The following is a 20,738-nucleotide window of genomic DNA, read 5'->3' as shown; positions in this document are numbered from 1 at the left end:
TTTAGTTCCCCTGTGCCAACAGGTTCATTCAGCAGCCTAATGAGGACATAAATGCCTTTCCAAATATATTCTTCAGAGCTGGAAGATTATTAAAGCAGGAATTTTCTCGGTTTAAATGAGGCTGAAGGTATTAGTGTATGTGCGTAAGTGTGTGTGTCTGTGTCTCTGCAACATGCGACAGGTGACGTACGTTTCAGGGGTCTTTAATAACAGTGTGGTCAGCGGGGTCCTCAGAGAACATGTCTCCTGCTGTTAACATGGTGACTGTGGTGTTGCTCCTCATGCTCGGGGCAGTAGCATCCGACTTGCAAGTACACGGGAAATCAATCAACAGGGTTAAGACTTTGCTGAGCAGCGATTATGGAAGACACAGTGTGAGGAAACAGCCACAGCAACAGGTAAGGACTATCTGATGAGCCAGGCAGAGATGCTAATTCAATAAGTCCTCTGAAGTTTTCCTTTAGAGATAAAGAGTTTAGTAAATTCATTCAATTGTCAATCGGTAATTGTCATTTTTCAAACAAATATGCCAAATAATATAGGCTATTAACTCATCAAATGTAAGGATTTTCTACTTTTCTTTGTCCTATATGATTATAAATTGAGTATTTATGCGTTTTGGACAGCCCCACTTTCCTTGTGTTCTGTTCTACAACTTTCAAGATTGCAAAATAATAAATGATTCCAACTATTTAAATTAACATACATTTTACAAGAAAATGTGTCAATGATCAGTCATTATTCACATACTGTACATGATGGTGTGGCTTTTGAATAAAATGACTGTGAAATAATAAGGGGAAATTATGTGATTAATTGTGGTTATAAATTATACTATTGTCTTGTGTAACTAATTGATTTGTTTGTCAAATGTCAAAGATGAACCTAAGTTGTCTTGTTGAAAATACTTATGTGTCCAACCAACTTTCTAAACACCTAAAATATTGCCATGATAATCATTTATGTGACAAAAAAAGCAACAAATCCTCATCATATGAGAAGATGGAACCATCAAATATGTGTCGTATTTGTTTAGATGTTACAAAAAGGATGAACTGATCATTAAGCCCGTTGACTAATGAGCTTTCGACTAATCAACCAATCGTTTGCGCTTTAAGAATTCATGAAAATATCCTTTAATCAGACTGATTCGGACTTCAACATGTTTTTGGTTTCCAGACAAAAAGTGACATTCGCAGGAGTTTGGATCAGGAGACCTACAAAGTGCGCTTACGCCCGACCAGCAGCAGAATCAGCCTTCCGATCATCATCAAGCTCCACCCGCCCACGGCCAAACCTCTCCACCTGCACGCCAACATGCCCATGCGTTTCGGGAGGGAGAATTTGCCTGGTGATGAAAGGGCCCCAAACTCGTCCCCCAACATGCCCCAGAGGTTTGGCCGTTCTTGGGACACGTGTGCCGAGTGCCGTGATGTCCGAGAAGCACTGCTGCCTCAGAGGTTTGGGAGAAGCAGTCCTTTCTGGAGCCTTCTGAGGACAATGGCCAAAGCACAGTTAGTGAACACTGGCTTGCACTGGTGGGTGCAGCTTTTAACCCCTTATTTCCAAATAAATGTATCATAACTGTGACTTTTGTCTGCTAACAACTTTTTATTCTCTTCTCACAGGGCTGACGTTTTTGACTTAAAAACCAGCTCAGAAGAGTTGGAAATGCAAGAGAAGACCTTTAAAAGGATGAAAGAGGGTTTGACCAGCCAACACCAGGGTCTATATAAGTTGTAAATATCAGCAAAGATAGTTTTTTTTGTACAGTCAGAATGTTAAATATTAACTGAAAAAGAATAGATAAGTATGTTGAAATATTCAAATGTACGAGTCATTTTAAAGTTATATTACTGTGACAGAAAAACATACTAATAAAAGTTTCAAGCCAGTGGTTTGGGTTTTATCTTCCCGGTATGGAATAATGATATATATTTTATAATAAATTGTGAAATCAGTTTTATGAGGGGAATCTAACTAATGGAAATCATAATGAACATTATTTTTCTTAATTAAAATGATTGTTTTAATATTTATAATTAAGGGAGCTGCAGACGTGGCTTTCAAATTATGTGAGTGTTTGTGTGCTTGTGTCTGTAGGTGAAGCTCTCTCTGTGTACAGCAGTGACCGACCACTAGAGGAAGACAAACATTAGTTTAGTGTCTCAACAGAGCGTCACAGTAACTCCAGGGTTTCCCAAACAAACAAAAAAACAAACACCGAGAGTTCAAATGGCTTTTCAAAAGGACCAAATCGTGAGGATTAGGAAAATATAGTCCTTTTTAACCATATTCCTCCTCAATTAAAGTTTGCAGTTCCCAGATGACAACCCTTTCACTCCCTTCTCTTTATCCCATGTAACTGTCAGCATCACAACATCACCACACATTCTGAATCCCTGCTCTTTCATTGACAAAATAACTGGATCTGAATGTAAATCTTCTTCAAAGCAGACATGTGTCAGGATAGGAAGAGCACCAGTGTAATTATTAACATTGACAATGGCTGCATTCTTCTTAGGTGTGTCATTTCTAGAATTATTCTGACTCATTAATGAGACTGCACCTACTAAGACACCTGAATGGATCGAAGGCATCATTATCGAGAGTATGTCTATACGCTGAACAGCAGATAGTCTGACTCATTTTAGCAGGAAAATCACGTTGTTGCAATTATTGCAATTATTACTGTGATATGTCAAAACACTAATGTGAAAAGTGCTTTACTTCAGTGCCCATGTATCATTGTTCTTCATCCAAATGAAAACTGTTGAATATTGACAACAATATTTGTATAAAATATAAAAAATTACTAAATTCTATATTAATATATATATGAATATAGAATATTTGCAGCTAATAATCCAGCAAAAATAACTGTTCATTTGCAGCCCTATTCTCACCTCTGTAGCAGTATTGTGAGCTCATTACTGCAAATATCCAACATGCAGATGCACATTGATATGTTGTGTTTATTGGAGGAAGGAGAGTTTATGATACCATATTTTAAACAAATTATAATTCTGAGTTGAAGTAAGGACATCAGATGATAACACTGTTCTTTAGACGTGTACAGGGCATCAAGATTTATGAAGGCTGACAGCTAACGTGTTACATCTGAGCCAATGAATGAACTCGAAAGTCTCCATCAGTTAGGTGAATGGATTTTTGGCAATATTGAGAGGTTGTACGGACAATGCATCTACTGTAAATACTAAAAATGGATTATAAAGTGTCATTGCAGCAGAACGACTAATACTTTTGGGATCTTGAGTTTGCACAAGGACAGTAAGCACAACTGCTTCTATATGATGCCATGAACAATATGCTTTGAGCAGAACATGAATCCTCAGACAATGTGCTAAATTGTAAATTGCTAATCTCTGGCATTTCTTTGGAAAATATTTAGAGAACAGTTTGGCCATGCAACACACTGTATGTTACCATGGTGGTGTATGATAGGTAAAAGTGGAACATGTTTTAAAAATGGTATGGACCTGCACGGTTGGATACAACATGATTGAAGTCCAAAACAACCCTCAACATGTTTACTGTAATGTTTTACACTTAAAAATAACACCCATACATCCTACAATGTAACTTAGCATTGTATTACTCTGGAAAAGTAGTATATATACAATGCTGCATTCATTTGGAGCCAATGGGTCACATGAAATATATATTTGAATATTTCGTTAAGTGTTGAGACTTTTCAATAAAGAAACTGTCGAAACGTCAGTGCAGCATCAATGTAAAGTAGAACATGAACTAAAATGCATTATATAAAAAGAGGTTTGCTCTTATTGTCAAACAGTAATACAATTCTGCATTGATTGGACTCACAAAGTAACATGACGTGAAAAATCTCACGACTTTTCAGCAGAATTCGTCGCAAAAATGATTGGGGGTAAAACTAAGATCATCTTCTTAAAACATTTATGTAAAATCAATCATGACACGTCAGGTATCGCGTATGTGTCTCATAATGTCAATAATGCACTAAAAACTAAATGTGGCCCTCTCTAACTTCCATTCATATCCATAACGCCTTTTTTCAGGTAAGTGTTCCCATACATTGAAAGCAACATACCTCACCTGCCTCCGGATGGGTGTGCCCGACATACTGTAGCTGCGTCTTCTTCACGGAGTGGCGCAACGTGTATTATCATATAGTTTTATCACTGCTTATTCAATCCTACCCCTCCCTTCCTAAATTTGAGAGCAGTTCCGGTCGTGTCCTTGTTCGATTAGTTTTTACCAGTGGAAACAGCAAGAAACTTTAGCAAACAACACAGTCAAAGACTTTGGGAAGGGGAAGAAACTTTTACCTGGAGGTCCTTGAACTACACACACTTGTATTTTGGTAGCCTACGGTAAGATCCTTATTTTTTTGTAATGTTTGCCTTGTTTGTTGTGTTTTCACGTCTTCCTCCGGTAAAAACGCTTTTGCGACGTATCGTGTCTGTGCTGAATTATGTTGTAGTCACGTTTTGCCACGCAGTTTCATGTTTTCAATAGTTGAAATGAAGAAAGAAAGTTGTATAAGCGATCTTTTTCATTCAGGCGAACACGCAGTGTTAGCTTGACCTATATTTTGACAGCCTAGGTCTGTTTTTTCCCTTTTACCCTCAGGTTTTTTTCGACATAATACGTTCATAATAATGTACCAGGATTTCTTAAACAATCCGGAAGTGTGAGGGTTACCCAACTACCAATATGCCCCAAGCAACATTATGTCATAAATACTTTCCATATTCATTCTACTCTCACATTCTGAATCACTAGTCTTTTTACACTCAGTGCTCCTGACTGTAATTTCCATTGTTTGCCATCATTTCCTCTCCTCCCAGCTCCTGGTCATGGGGGACATCAAGAAAGGGAAGAAAGTGTTTGTTCAGAAATGTTCTGCGTGCCACACAGTGACAGAGGGTGGACGCCACAAGGTGGGACCCAACCTGTGGGGTCTCTTTGGGAGGAAGACAGGACAGGCTTCTGGCTACAGCTACACACAGGCCAACATCGATAAAGGTTTGGATGAAAAAGCTCATACAGACACCCAAACTCCAACCAGCCAAAGAGAAATGATCTTTTGACTGAAAAATACTTTGGTTTCTAGACTAGCCTGCCTTACTGTTCATTATTGTAAAGACATGAGCCCATCAGGCGTTTGTATGTGCTCTTTTGTCCCACTGATGCTTAGCAGTGATGCACTACTTATAACTGGCAAAAAATAATAGTGTACATTAAGTTACATTGTAGGATGTATGGGTGTTATTTTAAGTGTAAAACATTACAGTAAACATGTTGAGGGTTGTTTTGGACTTCAATAATGTTGTATCTAACCGTGCAGGTCCATACCATTTTTAAAACATGTTCCACTTTTACCTATCATACACCACCATGGTAACATACAGTGTGTTGCATGGCCAAACTGTTCTCTAAATATTTTCCAAAGAAATGCCAGAGATTAGCAATTTACAATTTAGCACATTGTCTGAGGATTCATGTTCTGCTCAAAGCATATTGTTCATGGCATCATATAGAAGCAGTTGTGCTTACTGTCCTTATGCAAACTCAGGATCCCAAAAGTATTAGTCGTTCTGCTGCAATGACACTTTATAATCCATTTTTAGTATTAACAGTAGATGCATTGTCCGTACAACCTCTCAATATTGCCAAAAATCCATTCACCTAACTGATGGAGACTTTCGAGTTCATTCATTGGCTCAGATGTAACTCTTTAGCTGTCAGCCTTCATAAGTCTTGATGCCCTGTACACGTCTAAAGAACAGTGTTATCATCTGATGTCCTTACTTCAACTCAGAATTACAATTTGTTTAAAACATGGTATCATAAACTCTCCTTCCTCCAATAAACACAACATATCAATGTGCATCTGCATGTTGGATATTTGCAGTAATGAGCTCACAATACTGCTACAGAGGTGAGAATAGGGCTGCAAATGAACGGTTATTTTTGCTGGATTATTAGCTGCAAATGTTTTTGGGGATTATTTAATTAATCATTTTAGTCTATAACATGTAAGAAAATAGCGTATGTCTTCAATGCCTTGTTTTGTTAGTATAAAACCCCAAAACATTACGTTTATTTAACAATCAAGTTTCATCAATGAAAAACAATTAGGAAATCTTCATATTTGATGGGATGAGAACAGCGTTTTTTTTACATGATTGCAATTAAAAAATGTATTATAGGCTCAAAGAATAACCAAAATAGTTGGCAAGTATTTTCCTTTCATTCGACTAATCGTTACAGCTCTAGCTGAGAAGCGGCTTGATCCTTGTATTCTGTCTACCTGTCTGAACAGGCAGACCTTCTCGCTCCAAAAACTCCTCTAACACGTGGTCATAAAACGTAAACACAGTTGTGATCTGCGAGAATGCATTTTTTTCATACTTTAACAATAATACAACATTCATGAAATCATATTGCAAACCCTCATGTGTGTTTTCTGTGTGTTTGCTTGTTTTTTAGGCATTATATGGGATGAGAACACTCTGAACGTCTACCTTCAAAACCCTAAGAAGTACATTCCTGGTACCAAGATGATCTTCAGTGGGATCAAAAAGAAAAGGGAAAGGGAGGATATTATAGAGTATCTAAAGGACTCCACCTCCTAAAAACCTGAACACAGGTCACACACATACAGCTGTGGACAGAAACTATACACTGTACACTTGGGAAAAACAATGGAGGGTATCCTTTGTTTTAGCGTAGAGTTAGAGTTCTCTTCCTGCATTTTGTTACATTACAGCATTGCTCCCACACGGTTTTTGTGTGAGACTGTTTTTAATTATCGTATGAGTCAGCCTTCGTGTGTTTTCCAGACATTTCTCAGTCAAGGCTTCTTAAAGAGGCAGCCATCCTTTGGCACTTTCTGAAAACAGTTGTTTACCATTTACTACCGCTTGCATCAACTGTGCATGTTTGCCACTTTAACTTTCACTGCACTGGTGACAGCTCATGTTCAGGTTTATTTTTCTATTGTATTGTGTTTACTACTTGTAGAGCTTTGAAAAACTGATTGATGGTGCTGGTTTGTATGATATGTTCTTCTTTTTTAAGCTATTGGGTGTAATTACTTTTGTTGTTGTCACTTTGAGTGTGTTTTATATTCCTACATTTATGAATGAATGTGTTTCTTACTTAAGAACTGTAATGTCAAACTGATTTGTCATTTATATATACAGCCGTTTTTTGGTTTAAATACAATATACAGTACTTACAATTAGTCTAATAATGACTTTTTGATTAAGGTCAACCAAAAGTGCTTCAATAACGTCCCAAGTTGCGTTTTAATACTTCTTTTTTTTCTGACAATACCTTGACTTGAATAAACGGATGGGGCAATAAAATATTTCTACTTGATTCAATTATACCAGAAGGAAATTCATTCTCCAGTTATTGTTTCCTTCCACTTTGAAACCACTTTTTGTATTGTATGAATTATTTTTAAATGTTTTATGTATTTAGTTAGTAAGTTAGTTAGTTTTTAAGGCACTTTGCTGTGTTTGGTTTAACCACATACTATTAACACCAAAGCATAAAGGCGGGCCAACGTTGATAAAATAATTACGAAGACATAAATGTGTCATGTCAGGGATGTTGGGATTTGGCCATAGGTATTGGTAGTTTCACTAATATTGATTAAAAAATGTATATAAGAATACGTCAATAATGTAAGGCAATGTTAAGGAACATTGACGTTTCCTTTTATTTCTGCCATTAACTAAAACACCCAGCAGAGGGCGCCATTTCCCTGCTGCAGAGACCATCAGCACCACTGTAGACTTAAAACGTGCCAAACGAGAGTATGCATGCCGACATAAAATGTTGGTGCCATCCCATCTAACCATCCAGCTGCTGTGAAGTCTATCAAGAAGACACAGCAGCTAATGAGCCTCTGATCCAGACCATAGACTGAACCATCCGGACCAAAGACTGTGTCATCCGGACCCGCGGAACCTGAGCTACCACCGCTGTGCTGCCTCCACTCAGTGGCCTCTGCTGGGCATTCAGCGCCGGGAGGAAACAAAAAGAAAAAGATCCTCCTTCTGCATTTGTGTTGGTATTGAACAGCAGAAGTGGGTCGATAAGTGGATTAGATTTATTAGCGGTCCGCATTGGCTCCAGCTCGACAGATGACAGAGGAGCCACAGTCTGAGGGACTGCACACCACGCATTAGGTTAGAGGAGCGCCAGCAGCGTGTCCACAAGTGCGGCACAATTCAAGTGGAAGGTAAGGGGATCTTGTGCATTCAAAAGCATGGATGTAAGATGACATAACTATCATTTAGCAGGATCATCAGGGCATTGAGACGTTAAAAAAGACATTATAATGGGAAATGTTGAGCCTTAGCTAATAAATACATAGATTACTGCATGCATTCTTCCTGCATGGACTTCTAATATCTTCTTGCATCCACTACCAGATGAAATGTGAGAATACTGGACATGTTTGTGTAAATAAAGCCTTACTATGACTTCTAACATGGAGTGTCAGAAGAATGAGTGACAGCACCCTCCACACAACCTCTGTCTAATTCTGGCAGAAGGGGGTTTGGTGCACGGCAGCGGTGCTGCATCTGCTGCAGTGTGGAGCTGCAACAAGTTTATTATGCTATGAAGAGAGGGAGAGAGGAAGGGAGGGAGGGAGGTTAAGTGGTTGATGAAAAAGTGACACCCTTTAGAGGGAGTAAGGAAAAAGTGACAGCTGCCAGTTACTGCAAGCTCAGCAGAAATAGAGTGTTTGTTTGACAGCTTGTGTTGTGCACTTCAGGGAGAGTAAACTGTCAGGATGGATCTGATCAAACTTGCCGTGTCCTTCCACATCCTGCTGTGCTCTGCATGGGCCCGTCACTCTTACTTGGACAGCATCCTCTCCCCCCGCTCAGGTAAGTTGTGTGTATAACGTGTTGTATAAAGTAACACATATTGCATGAATCTTTTAACCCCAGCTCCCTCCCAGTTCTCAGGTTTCTGGATGAGCCGCTGACGTTTGACCCCTGCTGTCTCATGTCACCGCCGCCCCCGCCTCTCTTCCCCCCGCCGCCTCAGCTGTGGAAGCGCGTGCCCGTAAGTGTTCACAACACACACCTAATCCACCTCATTTACACACATTTGTATGCTTACAGTATAGGATTAAAACAGGTTGGATTTTGTTTGTTTGACTGAAGGATGGTGGTAGTGTGTTAGAGCCAAGCGTTTTAGGAAGAGAGGTAAAGGAAAAGGAAAAGCCTGTAACACCTGGGTGTTCACCTGGACCTCCAGGACCTGCAGGTCCCCAGGGCCCAGAGGTAAGACCCTTTTATAAAAATACTACACAGTGTATAAATACCCACATCAGGGCCTACATCACCCTTCAGTCTAATGGAATCATTTCATGGCCCACCCCATTTAGATAGAATGCTGTTGAATTGAAAGGAAACACAATGACCTTTATTTTATTGATTTCTCTTCAAATGTACCAAGCTCGGTTAGAATATCTGAGCTGGATATAAATGTAGTCTTATTTTTCAGGGTCAAGGTGGATTACCCGGCATCAGAGGACCTAAAGGCGACAAGGTCTGTGTTTTGGTTTTGTAAGTCTTGAAAATGTCTCTAATGTATTTTGCTTTTGAAGTATTTGTGCGTGTGTCCTTGTGTTTCTCTCTGCTCTAATGACTGCTGCATCTCCTCTCCCCTCATTTGTCCTCCCTCCAGGGAGAAATTGGACGTCCTGGGTCAAAGGTGAGCCGCTCCTCCCCTTCTGCATGTCGCCTTCCTTCGCTCATCTCTCTCTGGTCCATCTCGCATGTCCTTGGTATAATGGGATCTGAATTTCTCCCTCCGTAGTCCCCCTTATGCACCCTCAATCTCTGTGATGTGATTTGTCTATTGATGTGCTCAGAATATCCTCTGCAGCTGCTAAATGGGTCATGCTACATTAGTCCCGCTCTTTCCATGTAGCAAAGCTCGATCACATCCCAGGATGTCTCCAGTCGTCCTCACCTCTCTTTCTCCCCTCTTTCCTTTGCTTCCTTCTTTCTTCCCTCTCCCGTTCCTTGGCCCGGCTCCATTACTCTTCGTACAGGATTCCAGTCCTGCTGATCCAGGCTCTCCAGCACTCCACTTCTGCACTTTAATCTCCCTAAGTGCTTTTGCTCTCCGTGATAAATCACTCCACACAGCAGCAGCAGGTCCTCGGTGTCTCTACAGGCTGCTGTTTTAATGACGGGCAGCTAAATGAGAGCACGCTGCTAGCATGGCAGCAGCTCTGGGATACTTGTCCCATTGAGATGCGAGGCTGATTTGTAATTCATTTGGCATTTCTTGCTTGCAGGGAGCTGGCGATAGAGTTAAATTGATTAGGCCTTTATTCCTGTCTGCTAATTATCTAATCTTCGTGGCATTGTAAAAGCAGTTGGCATGCAGGGTTTTGTCCTCTGTCATGTCCCATTAGGAAATCATACGAGGTCCGTTTAACATGCTAATTTGTTTATGACCCTTATTTAACCTGGTTAGACTCTAAGGAAATCAGTGGCTCTTTTTTAGGAGAAACAGGGCCATTAAAGAAGCGTCTTGGCAAACATAAAATGCTGAAGCTCATCAGCATAACAGCAAAGTACAAAAACAGAAGTCAGTCCAAGTTTAAAGGAAAGCTTGACATTTTAGAAAATATGCTCATTTGTTTGTCTCCAGCGTTGGATAACCCTCACTGTAAAACTGAATCTTGACATTTTTTCACCTTATTTACACAGATTTTCTACAGATCAGACAATATATGTTTTTTAATGACTGATCTTTTAAGACTTTCTGGTAGGCAGATTTGTGTACATTTGTGTAGTAAAAAAGACAGGCTAGCTGTTCCCCTGTTTTGATGATAAGCGAAACTTACATCATCTAATATCATTTCATCAAGCGTTTGGCAAGAACCTGGCGAGAACCTGTTGACCTCATTCTTCACTTTGTGTATTCAGTTATTTAATTTGTTTTGGAGAACAAGGTTAACAAATTCTGCTGTTGAGGGGAAAACTGTTAACACTCAAAGACGAAAGAACTGCAAACTGTTTAATGTCATTCAAAGCAACTGAGTCGTTCGGCTGCCCGTCATTTTCAACATGAAGAGGTTCAAAAAGCAAAGTGCCTGCTTTGATCTTGTTTGTGTCTTTGTAGGGACGTACAGGGGCTCCAGGCCTCCCAGGAAAGCCAGGACTACCAGGATGGCCTGGACCAGAGGGACCCCAGGTAACTGTTATATCACAATGTATTGTGGTTTACACCTAGCTATATATAGAGCAATATGAACGATCACACCTGTATGGGTTTTTTAGGGGGAAAAAGGAGATCCAGGACTCATGGGATTACCAGGATTGAGGGGACCACCAGGGACAAAGGTTTATCATATCTTTACATCATACACACAATTATGTTTAAGAAAAGAGAAACTGTCTAAAATGATCTGTTGTTATATTCCCTGTGTATCTTTTCAGGGTTTGCCTGGTTACAAAGGAGATAAGGTACATTCAGAATCACTTCTCACAGTACATGTTGGCCAAATGTCTCAACAGAAGTATTAAATCCTTCCTTCTTTTTTTTTTAAAGGGGGGTCATGGGGACCCTGGAGCAGCAGGGCCAAAAGGCGATAAGGTTTGTGGAGAAATGTCATTTTATTTAAATCACAGATCCTGAAATTGTATTTGAAGGAAATTGCTTTGTGTAACTCTTAAAGAACATGTATGGTTAGCTTTAATTTGAGCATTATTAGCACCTCATGCTTTGTTAAAATGGACTTACATAGTAAAGAAATACAAATTACTCAATTACAGGTTACAATACAAAGTAGATGACTTTACTCCCCTTTGTCCTGACATTTCAAGCTCACTTGAGCCCTTGGATATCAGAGACAGATTAAATTAACATTAAAGATTTGATAAGAGTGTCTGCTCTGCTGAGATGATGACTTTTCTGACTCTCATTTTGTCTCTGTTCAGGGTTCAATCGGTTTGCCGGGCATGCTTGGACAGAAGGTAGGCATAATAAAAATATAAGGACAGTAAAGAATCTGATTCAAACTGATTATTGCTCCACTCTTTTCCCAGGGTGAGCAGGGAACAAATGGAGGGCCGGGAGTGGCAGGGAAGAGAGGACCTACTGGACGACCAGGGAAGAGAGGCAAACAGGTGAGGGAGACGAGGAGGAACGATGCTCAAGTGAGAGCTGCGTCTTGTCACTGGCTAATTTAATCACTCAAGATATCACGAGCACAAACTTCTGTAGGGAGGTGGGGTCAGTTGCAGTCTACACATGCTGTATATATGCACACACACACACACACACACATACATTTTCTCATGGACTACATTAACACTAATGGCAACTATGCAAAGTTGGCAGTGGCATGCAAGGCACCTTCAGTGTATGTTTGTGTATTTTCTAATATTTGGATGTTTGCCTGGTTTGCATAGGGCATGAAAGGCCACTCTGGAACCCCAGGAGTCATGGGCCCCCAAGGACCTGCAGGACCAAATGGCCATCCGGGACCACCGGGTCCACCTGCCTCAGGTACAGAAGCTCAAACACAATCAGCCTCAAATGACCATGTTTACTGCATAATGTAAATTATAGTGAGTGCTTTTTTAACACAAAACTAAACAGACAGCATTGCTTCATTACGCTAGCATAAAATGTTTGACCCCAAACTGTACTATCCAAACCATAAACCACTCACACAGTCATGGTCTATGATACTACGATTCCCATTAGCCCAGAAAAAACCATCACCACTCCAAACAAATTTTAAAAAGGCACTGTACTCTGTCCAGTTCACACGGTTTCCTTTCATTTTATTGTCCTACTTAACTGTTGACAACTATTTAAGTGCTATTATAACATTTCTTTGGTTACATTTTTTTTTAAATGTTCAATGGTTGTTTGTTGTTGAGCCCTGTCGAAGCAGAATTCATTTTGCTTTGTGATGGACCATAAAGTTGATCTTATCATGCCGTTTTTAAATGTTTTTTTACAGGTCTGTATCTAGTAGGGGAAAAGGGGGAGAAGGGTGTTTCTGGTCCACCTGGTCGCTGTGACTGTGATTCAACTGTTGGAGCCAATAATGCTCCTTTTGGAAGCTACACACAGCGGGGCGGCCTCAATAAAGTCCCTGCAGTAAGATCCCTCACATAAAACCACTTCCTTATTATACATCTATCCAAACTGAATCTATGTCCTCACTCAATCAATTATGACTCATGATTCTCTGTATCTGTGCAGATATTTGTGGTAAACAATGAGGAGGAGATGGAGCGTCTACGTTTAGACGACTCAATAGCGTTCAGGAAGGACCAGAGGGTGCTGTACTTCAAAGATAAAGATGGATGGAAGCCCATACAGGTAACAACTGTTACATAGTGTACAGTACTAGTGAATTTACGTGTTAGGATGTAACTTAAGATTTTCAAACAACCAGTGCTGTATTGTTTCAAACAAATGCAAATAAGCATTGATCGTTCACAGCTCACGTCAAGGCTAAAACTGAGCAGTATTTAAGAGTAAGAGTTCATTTTTGACCTCAGAAACTTGGCAAAACTGGTCTGCATTTGATTGAAACCTTTAGATATCTACTACATGCATAATTTTAAGTAAAGGGTTCAATCTTTCCACCTAATAAAGTCCAATGTTAGCGTAATGCCTTAACAATTAAGCCAAGATTTTCTTACAGCCAGAAATGTCAAGTAAGCATTTGTTTTCCTGCATGTTCAGCCCTTCCAGCCGTTCCAGTCCACAGAGAAAGTCCCGGACAGAGTTGGTGTGTGTGGAGACGGGAAGGTGCAGGCCCAGCACGGAGAGGAGTGTGATGATGGAAACCAGATTGTGACCGATGCCTGTCTCAGTGAGTCACAAGCATCTGTTGCTCATTTGAACATGTGCACACACGTCCGGTAATGTGGAGTTAAAGAATGATCTGCAGAAAGTAGGCACGTTTCCATCCACCTCTTTCAGTGTACATTAGTGATTTATGAATTAAAAACAGGCTCCCTTTTTTTAAGCAATGCTAAAGTTTGTGAAAAGCTCAATTCTACGGGGTGCAATGGACTAAGATTAAGCGCATCAATTATGACGTACATGAAGAATAAGACTTCAAATTCATGTACTGAATATTAGAGACTCTCACATTATCATGTAATGTAAAACAGTGTAACAAGAGTACACATAAAAACAACAAACAACTGTTCTTTAAATACTGAGAAAGTCAGAATACCTTGATTCGTCCCACAGAGGGGAAATTTACAGGTTAGGCTGTTGCTGCACAAACACCACCCTGCTGTTGCAGACCCGGCTGCGCATGAGCTGCCTGCAGAGCTGCAGTCAGTCTGAACCCACCTGACGGAGGATAAAAGCTGAACACACACCAGTACACACGCTGTGAAACCTTTCCTTGATCTTTCATTAATCTCCCCCTCTCTTTTCCTGCCATCCTCACACTTCTCCTCTGTTCCATTAAATTAGCAGCAAAATGCTGTATTGGCATCACTGTAAAACACGCAGCAGTGCCAAAGCAATCAGTAACGTCTTCTCTCTCCCTTCCCTCCCTCTCTCTCTAAATACGCTGCCAACGCTACGATCTGCTCACCTCGTCTCCTTTCCTCACTTCAGACTGTAAGTGGGCCTACTGTGGAGATGGCTACCGACATGACGGCATTGAGGAGTGTGATGGAAAGGACTTTGGGTATCAGACCTGCAAATCCTATCTCCCCGGGTATGATCACTGGCAGTATGCATAAACAAACACTAAGTGCACATTTATTTGGGTATAAATTGCTACAATTAGACTTTCTGCAGTTTAACCAGCAACACTTTTATACTGCACCAAATCAGGGCAGCAAACGGTCATTTGAATGAAATACCGTACTTATAGGGAGGTCTCTAAAACCCTGCAGAGATGATGGTGCAGTGCCCTGGCACCACCCACTGTGCAATGATTAAGCTGCCTTATGCATGGTTTACTCTTATGCTTAAAGGAAAAGTTCAGCATTTTGGGTAAATGCACATTCTCGTTCCTCGCTGACAGTTAATTTATAGCGCAGTTATAGCTTAGCGTTAAGAATTTAAGCAGGGAAATCAGGTAGTCGGTCTGGCTGTTATATAATTCACATAATATTATAGATCCAAGACAAAAGTGACAAAACATTCAGAGAAAAATTCACTATTAGAAATACTGTATGTCTGCTCCTTCAACACCAGGGACAGCTCCATGGATTTTATAGTCAGGGCCATAAATGATCTCTTCCACAAAGCACAGTCAGGTTAACATATAATGAGTCCGGCATTCTTCAGTACTACAATACTAAACACCTCTTTGCCCATACACTGGCTATGTTACTCTGGGATTGATGGGGTTTAGCAGGTTAACAAGGGGAATGTATTTTGGTAATTTTGACAAACAGGGATTTGGCATCCCTCCTTCACTCCTGTTTTTGTTTCCTGCAGGTCCTTTGGGCAGCTCAGATGCACCGACTCCTGCCTCATTGATTCCACTGGCTGCAAGTATTTCACCTGAACTGGAAAGTGAGACAAATTGCCTAATAGCAACTTCGCAGTTTCTCTTTCTGGGGTTTATATTTCAGATTTCTACTGAAGTCTCACCCCTTTAAAATAAATGATGGACTGAAAGAGACTAAAGGGAAGCTCTTGTGCCTGCTCTGAGCCATGTGAATCGACCGTCTCCCCTGGAGGTTTAAATCTTATTCTGGCCTCAGGGAACCGCTACCTGTAACCGTCATTGGCTGCAGCACTGTTATGGACACCGGTGGTGGTGGGAAATGTTTTAATGATTGTATCATATGAAATAGTTACAATGTGTATGACTTGCTGACTGTTAATGCAAAATAAGCTGTATTGTGAAATTATTTTGTAAAGAGAGACAGGAAAAAAGAGCCTTTTTAAATGAGGCAATTCTATTATTGATACTATATATACACTGTAGTATGCAAATCAGGGTTTGTAAATGTGTTTATTCCTGTGCAATATAATAGGAAACATGTATTTATGAAGTGCAATACTGTGAAAATGCATGTTATTGTGTTCAAGTGCACATTGGACTGTTTAAATAGTGCTGTAAATTTAATAGCCAGAGTATTTCCCTCTTTAAATGATTGTTGAAATGTCCGACAGGAGGAAAACGAATGTCGTACTGCAACAAGAAGAATACTGTGATTATCGCAGCAGCATGAACAAACTGCTCAGTTACATCAAAGGAACTCTAAACTTATTTCAGTCAATAGTGTATAATCTGCCTGCATGACTGTAAAGTTCACACTGTACAACAATAAAGATAAGGCCAACCATCCACAGTGCAGTCGTCTTTACCTACCATGTCATATTGCTCCTCAAAAGAACTATTTCAAATCAGTATCAGCAATATAACCTGTTAGTGACACCTACATTTTCATTAAGTCATTTGTTTTGGTTTGATATTCAAATTTCCATTAAAACATTTCCACATTGTACATATAATTATATCAAATTGTATTTTTTATGATAGACACTTTCAATATTGAAATTATTTAGGGTACAAATAATATTCATACTTAGCTAAGTGGAAAGGCATTACTCCTTGTTTGCTGTGTTCATGTATAGTTTGGCCAAGTGTAAGTCAAAGAAAATGATGATAAAACTAAATAGAAAGGTAAAAACAAATACTTGTTTGAATCTGAATTTCTATTCCAGTTGTTCAGTATATTGATACCTCTATCATTTATTGTTGAGAGCAATTTGTTGTAGCATCAGCTCCGCCATTGTTAATTATTTTCCTCATTTTTATATTAATTCCGTCTTTTTTATTTGCATTTTGCTAATAATGATCTACACTGATTTAAATGTATAACGTTTAGAACAAACTTCAAAGAGATCTCCAGAGGGGATCTGCGAGAGGGTGCGTCTGTGGGTGTGTTTTTTAAGAAAAAGCAACCAATCAGGAAAAGACTTCCTGCAACAACATGCCTGAGGAAACTTCACTGCCACGTAGAAGATAAACTGCACGCGTGTCGCTGCAGCTTCTCCAAACTTTTTCTCAACATTTCACTTACTTGTTTTCTCCTGCTGTTTCTCAGGTAGGTGTTAGTTTGGCAGCATGCTCACGGTGCTCGGCTGGCTCTGCTCCTCCATGCTGCTCTCCGTCAGCGGGGGCAAGCTCCCTGAAGCCGAGGTGGAGATAGATGTTCTGCACAGACCCTTCCTCTGTCACCGGAAAACAAAGTACGGAGACATGCTGCTGGTGCATCAAGAGGTGTACTTCGAGAATGGGACCTTGTTGTACACGAGGTATGTTTCATGACTGACACGAAGGTTTAACTGTCTTTGAATACTCCCAGTGAACGTTTCTAGAGAGCAGGACTTGTTAGGCTACGGAATTAAAAGTAACGAAACTAACTTCTTCAAGACGTTGAGTGGAAGTCATCTGCTGTATTTTGTCTTTTTCATTTAAATAAATAGCTCATACTAGTTTGACATTTGTTTGTTAAAACTTTAAATCCGACTTGGCTTTCGCCGGGTCACTAGGCGACGCTAGGTGTTCACGTGTTACATCTCATTGGTGACGCCTCCATCTGCTAGGGTCACGTGATACAACATTTTAAAGGGTCAGTTCAGCCAAATTACAAGACATAGTTCTCCCTAAGATTAAGGCTTTTATAAGGATCCCCATAAACTGTTGCGGAATTGACTGGGGTCCACACAAACATATAAATATCACAATGGATAAGGCACAGACCAAAACAACCGTATGATATAAAAAATAGTAAACTTATATAAGTAACTTTTCTGTAAACATACAATTGTTATTGTTGTCCACATACATGCATGCAACATCCAGTGTTTATGAATCCGTTTTTAAACACTCAATAGACATTCAAAGGGTAACTATATGCTATCAGGTCTTGTTTCACTTACTAATTAACCATATTGACAGCTTTGGTTCTGGTTTGATCTGTAAATGAATCCCATGCAACCATAGCAGATATATTAAGTTGACACTTATGCTGTCAATCCATCAAAATTGAAGTGACGGAAATGTTGTGCATTCATTAAATCTAAAGAAAATGTAAATCTATCTTAAGGAAGCTGACAAAAGGTCAGAGGTAGAATACTTGAAACCTAACTTTGTAAGCCTCTACTCTTTGTCTGTTTACTTTCCAGTCGAACTGATGGTGACAAACACGCCATGTGGTTTACTCTGGGCATCATGGAAGTGCTTAAAGGTTGGGATAAAGGCCTGCAGGACATGTGCTCTGGAGAGAAGAGGAAACTGGTTGTGCCTCCAGCCCTGGCCTATGGGAAGGAAGGGAAAGGTACAGCCGCTTTGTCCAAATTCATGCCAACTGCTCTGCATGGTGCTATGCAGAAACATGGGAGAAAATGTGTAATATTTCCTGTACATTTATTTTGCATGTACGTACATTATACTTGTCTGTCTTGTTTTGAATTGCTCTCCAGGACTCCCACACTGATTGAAGGTTTCATTCAGTGATATTAGTCCACTTTTTCTCTACATGGAGCATGTTAACAGTATGATGCTTTTTCCTGGTAAGCACACACCATCCTAACAAATAACACCTATCTCTTCTGTGCATGAAAAACTTTTGCTATGACAACAACAACCTGAATGACTTAACATTAACAACATAAAAATGTCCCCAATTGGGATCAATAAAGTAATTCTATTCTATTCTATTACTAATATTGCAACATCAGTTTCCTTCTTATTCACACTTTTTAGTGCAAAATATTTTTATTAAGATAAGTTTTATGATTTTATTGACTCTGTGTTGCTATAAGGGAAAATATTAGGGTCTGGCAAAAGGGGCAAAAATAGAAAAGGAAAATGTGTTTTACTTCCAGTATTAGTGTCAGCTTTAATTATCCAAAAGTACATTGTTTTTTCCATCTGATTTGTTGATTATTATTTAATGTGAAATGTTAAGGATATACTACAACCTTTTTTTAAGATATATATATAAATTGATCAACTAGCTTTTCGCGTTTACTGAACTTTATCATTGACATTTTAAACATCTTGAAATGAAGGCTAAAGATACATCTTGATCTCACTTATTTCTTTGATTATAAGACTTTTAAAATATTTGTAATTCTTAAGGGATGCAAGACCAATGCTTTGTTTAGACTGAAGTATTCTCACAGAAACCCCAGTTGATACAGTCTCAGTTCTAGCTGACCTCTTGCTCTGTGCTGTTGTCTGGTCAGGCAAGATCCCACCTGAGAGCACGCTGACCTTTGTCGTCGAGCTGCTTAACATCAAGAATGGACCGAGGTCACATGAGTCCTTCCAGGAGATGGACCTCAACGATGACTGGAGGCTCTCCAGGCAGGAGGTACACAAACGTATACACTGTCTTCCGAAAACTCTCTGACTTGAAGAAGATGAATAAACTTTTGCTTCCTATGATTTACATATTACAAACCTTTTTGTCTAATGGCTTCAAAGAGCTAATCATTTCAGCAGTTACCTTTTTCAGATTGTGGTCTATTTGACAGTTTCTAGTTTTTATAATCTCTCAATAATTTCCTTTTTCTTTCCTAACTGGTAAATCATCTCATGACCCATCAGATTTTAACTCTGCTATAAACAAATCATTCACTGTGCTATTTAATATATGTTGATATCTCACCAGAATTGATAAGTGGAGTTGAAACAGACCAACACGGCCAAGTGTCAATTATTAGAAATGGCTAAGAATCAAGATGTAGATGCACATTTAAATGAATTTCCAAAAATATAAGTACTGTGCAGGTTAAGAAATTCTGACTATTAAGTCAAACCATTAAGTGCTACTCATTTGATAATTCCATATCTTTATTTATTTGTCAAGAATACACAACTTCAGTATCTGTCTTTACAGTGTATTGTGAATCTTGCATTGTAATTATGGAACTGGAATTGGGAGTTGTGTATCTGTCTCCAAACAATACATCAGAGCGTTTTTTCTCAGCCTCACTAATCGTCCTGCTCTCACCTTCATCCACCAGGTGAGCGTGTATCTGAAGAAAGAGTTTGAGCTTCACGGCTATCCTCCCAACGACACACTGCATGAGAACATGGTGAATGACATCTTCAACAGAGAGGATAAGAACAAAGACGGCGTTTTATCCTCCCGAGAGTTCACTTACAGACACGATGAACTTTAATTCTCACACACTCGCTCTGTGTCACCGAGTTTAAAGTGATTTGTGGTTGAAATACTTTGGTGTGGAGCTTTATTTCCTGCATGAAAGTATTTATAGCAGCGTTGTGTTTGTCTGCTGTGTGACATGTGGTGATCTTTGAGCCAACAGGTGTGTTTAATTGATGTCTTTTTTATGTTTATGTGTTTACAAGAGTTCATTAAGTGTTTCACTGGACATCACCTTTTAAGAATGTGTTCAAATGCTATTCAGCTACTAAAGTGTCACCAAATATCTGGGGAAAAACAGACAGGAAGTAAATGGCTTTAGCAGTATATCCAAAGTATATAGATAAGAGATGCTAAATTTGGCTGTTAAATTCAGTTTTAGTAAAGAACCTTTTTTTATTTCCTTTGAAAAATGTTTCTACATCTATTTAATGTAACCTTTGTGGTTCCATTTTAGAGAACAATCCCAAAAAATGTCTTAAAATCAGGTTTATAATCATGATTAAATTGTGTTTATGTTAAAGGGGTGTGAAAATATGAACTTTGGTA

General features: G+C 39.4%; 4 protein-coding genes and 1 long non-coding RNA gene across 5 annotated transcripts; 4 read left to right on the top strand and 1 right to left on the bottom strand.

Annotated features, from left to right (window-relative positions):
• The first annotated feature begins 206 nt into the window (after window positions 1-206).
• Window positions 207-1,823, top strand: npvf (neuropeptide VF precursor). The gene is made up of 3 exons (XM_063899303.1): window positions 207-398; window positions 1,180-1,538; window positions 1,629-1,823. The coding sequence occupies exons 1-3, from the start codon at window positions 240-242 to the stop codon at window positions 1,741-1,743; spliced, it is 633 nt and encodes a 210-aa protein (XP_063755373.1). The 5' UTR covers window positions 207-239; the 3' UTR covers window positions 1,744-1,823.
• On the bottom strand, window positions 1,121-4,419 carry LOC134874980 (uncharacterized). Its single transcript, XR_010167152.1, has 2 exons — window positions 4,094-4,419; window positions 1,121-1,491 (listed from the first exon to the last, which is right to left on the bottom strand). It is a non-coding gene; the product is annotated as an uncharacterized LOC134874980 (long non-coding RNA).
• On the top strand, window positions 4,118-7,402 carry LOC134874979 (cytochrome c-a-like). Its single transcript, XM_063899305.1, has 3 exons — window positions 4,118-4,376; window positions 4,854-5,031; window positions 6,499-7,402. Exons 2-3 carry the CDS (start codon window positions 4,863-4,865, stop codon window positions 6,642-6,644), a joined length of 315 nt encoding a protein of 104 aa, XP_063755375.1. The 5' UTR covers window positions 4,118-4,376; window positions 4,854-4,862; the 3' UTR covers window positions 6,645-7,402.
• Window positions 7,403-7,782: 380 nt separating this feature from the next.
• Window positions 7,783-16,341, top strand: wu:fc38h03 (acetylcholinesterase collagenic tail peptide). The gene is made up of 18 exons (XM_063899440.1): window positions 7,783-8,263; window positions 8,804-8,918; window positions 8,993-9,099; window positions 9,201-9,320; window positions 9,544-9,588; window positions 9,727-9,753; window positions 11,179-11,250; window positions 11,337-11,399; window positions 11,496-11,522; window positions 11,608-11,652; window positions 11,997-12,032; window positions 12,105-12,185; window positions 12,471-12,567; window positions 13,031-13,170; window positions 13,276-13,395; window positions 13,765-13,894; window positions 14,659-14,761; window positions 15,493-16,341. Exons 2-18 carry the CDS (start codon window positions 8,822-8,824, stop codon window positions 15,560-15,562), a joined length of 1,380 nt encoding a protein of 459 aa, XP_063755510.1. The 5' UTR covers window positions 7,783-8,263; window positions 8,804-8,821; the 3' UTR covers window positions 15,563-16,341.
• Window positions 16,342-16,994: 653 nt separating this feature from the next.
• LOC134874978 (peptidyl-prolyl cis-trans isomerase FKBP14-like) lies at window positions 16,995-20,712 on the top strand. Its single transcript, XM_063899304.1, has 4 exons — window positions 16,995-17,325; window positions 18,199-18,350; window positions 19,264-19,391; window positions 20,047-20,712. Exons 1-4 carry the CDS (start codon window positions 17,135-17,137, stop codon window positions 20,203-20,205), a joined length of 630 nt encoding a protein of 209 aa, XP_063755374.1. The 5' UTR covers window positions 16,995-17,134; the 3' UTR covers window positions 20,206-20,712.
• The last annotated feature ends 26 nt before the right edge of the window (window positions 20,713-20,738 follow it).

Source organism: Eleginops maclovinus, chromosome 13 (assembly GCF_036324505.1).
Source record: "Eleginops maclovinus isolate JMC-PN-2008 ecotype Puerto Natales chromosome 13, JC_Emac_rtc_rv5, whole genome shotgun sequence".
Taxonomy (NCBI): domain Eukaryota; kingdom Metazoa; phylum Chordata; class Actinopteri; order Perciformes; family Eleginopidae; genus Eleginops; species Eleginops maclovinus.
Note: the sequence above shows the minus strand (reverse complement) of the source record. Positions and strands in the feature narration are given on the sequence as shown.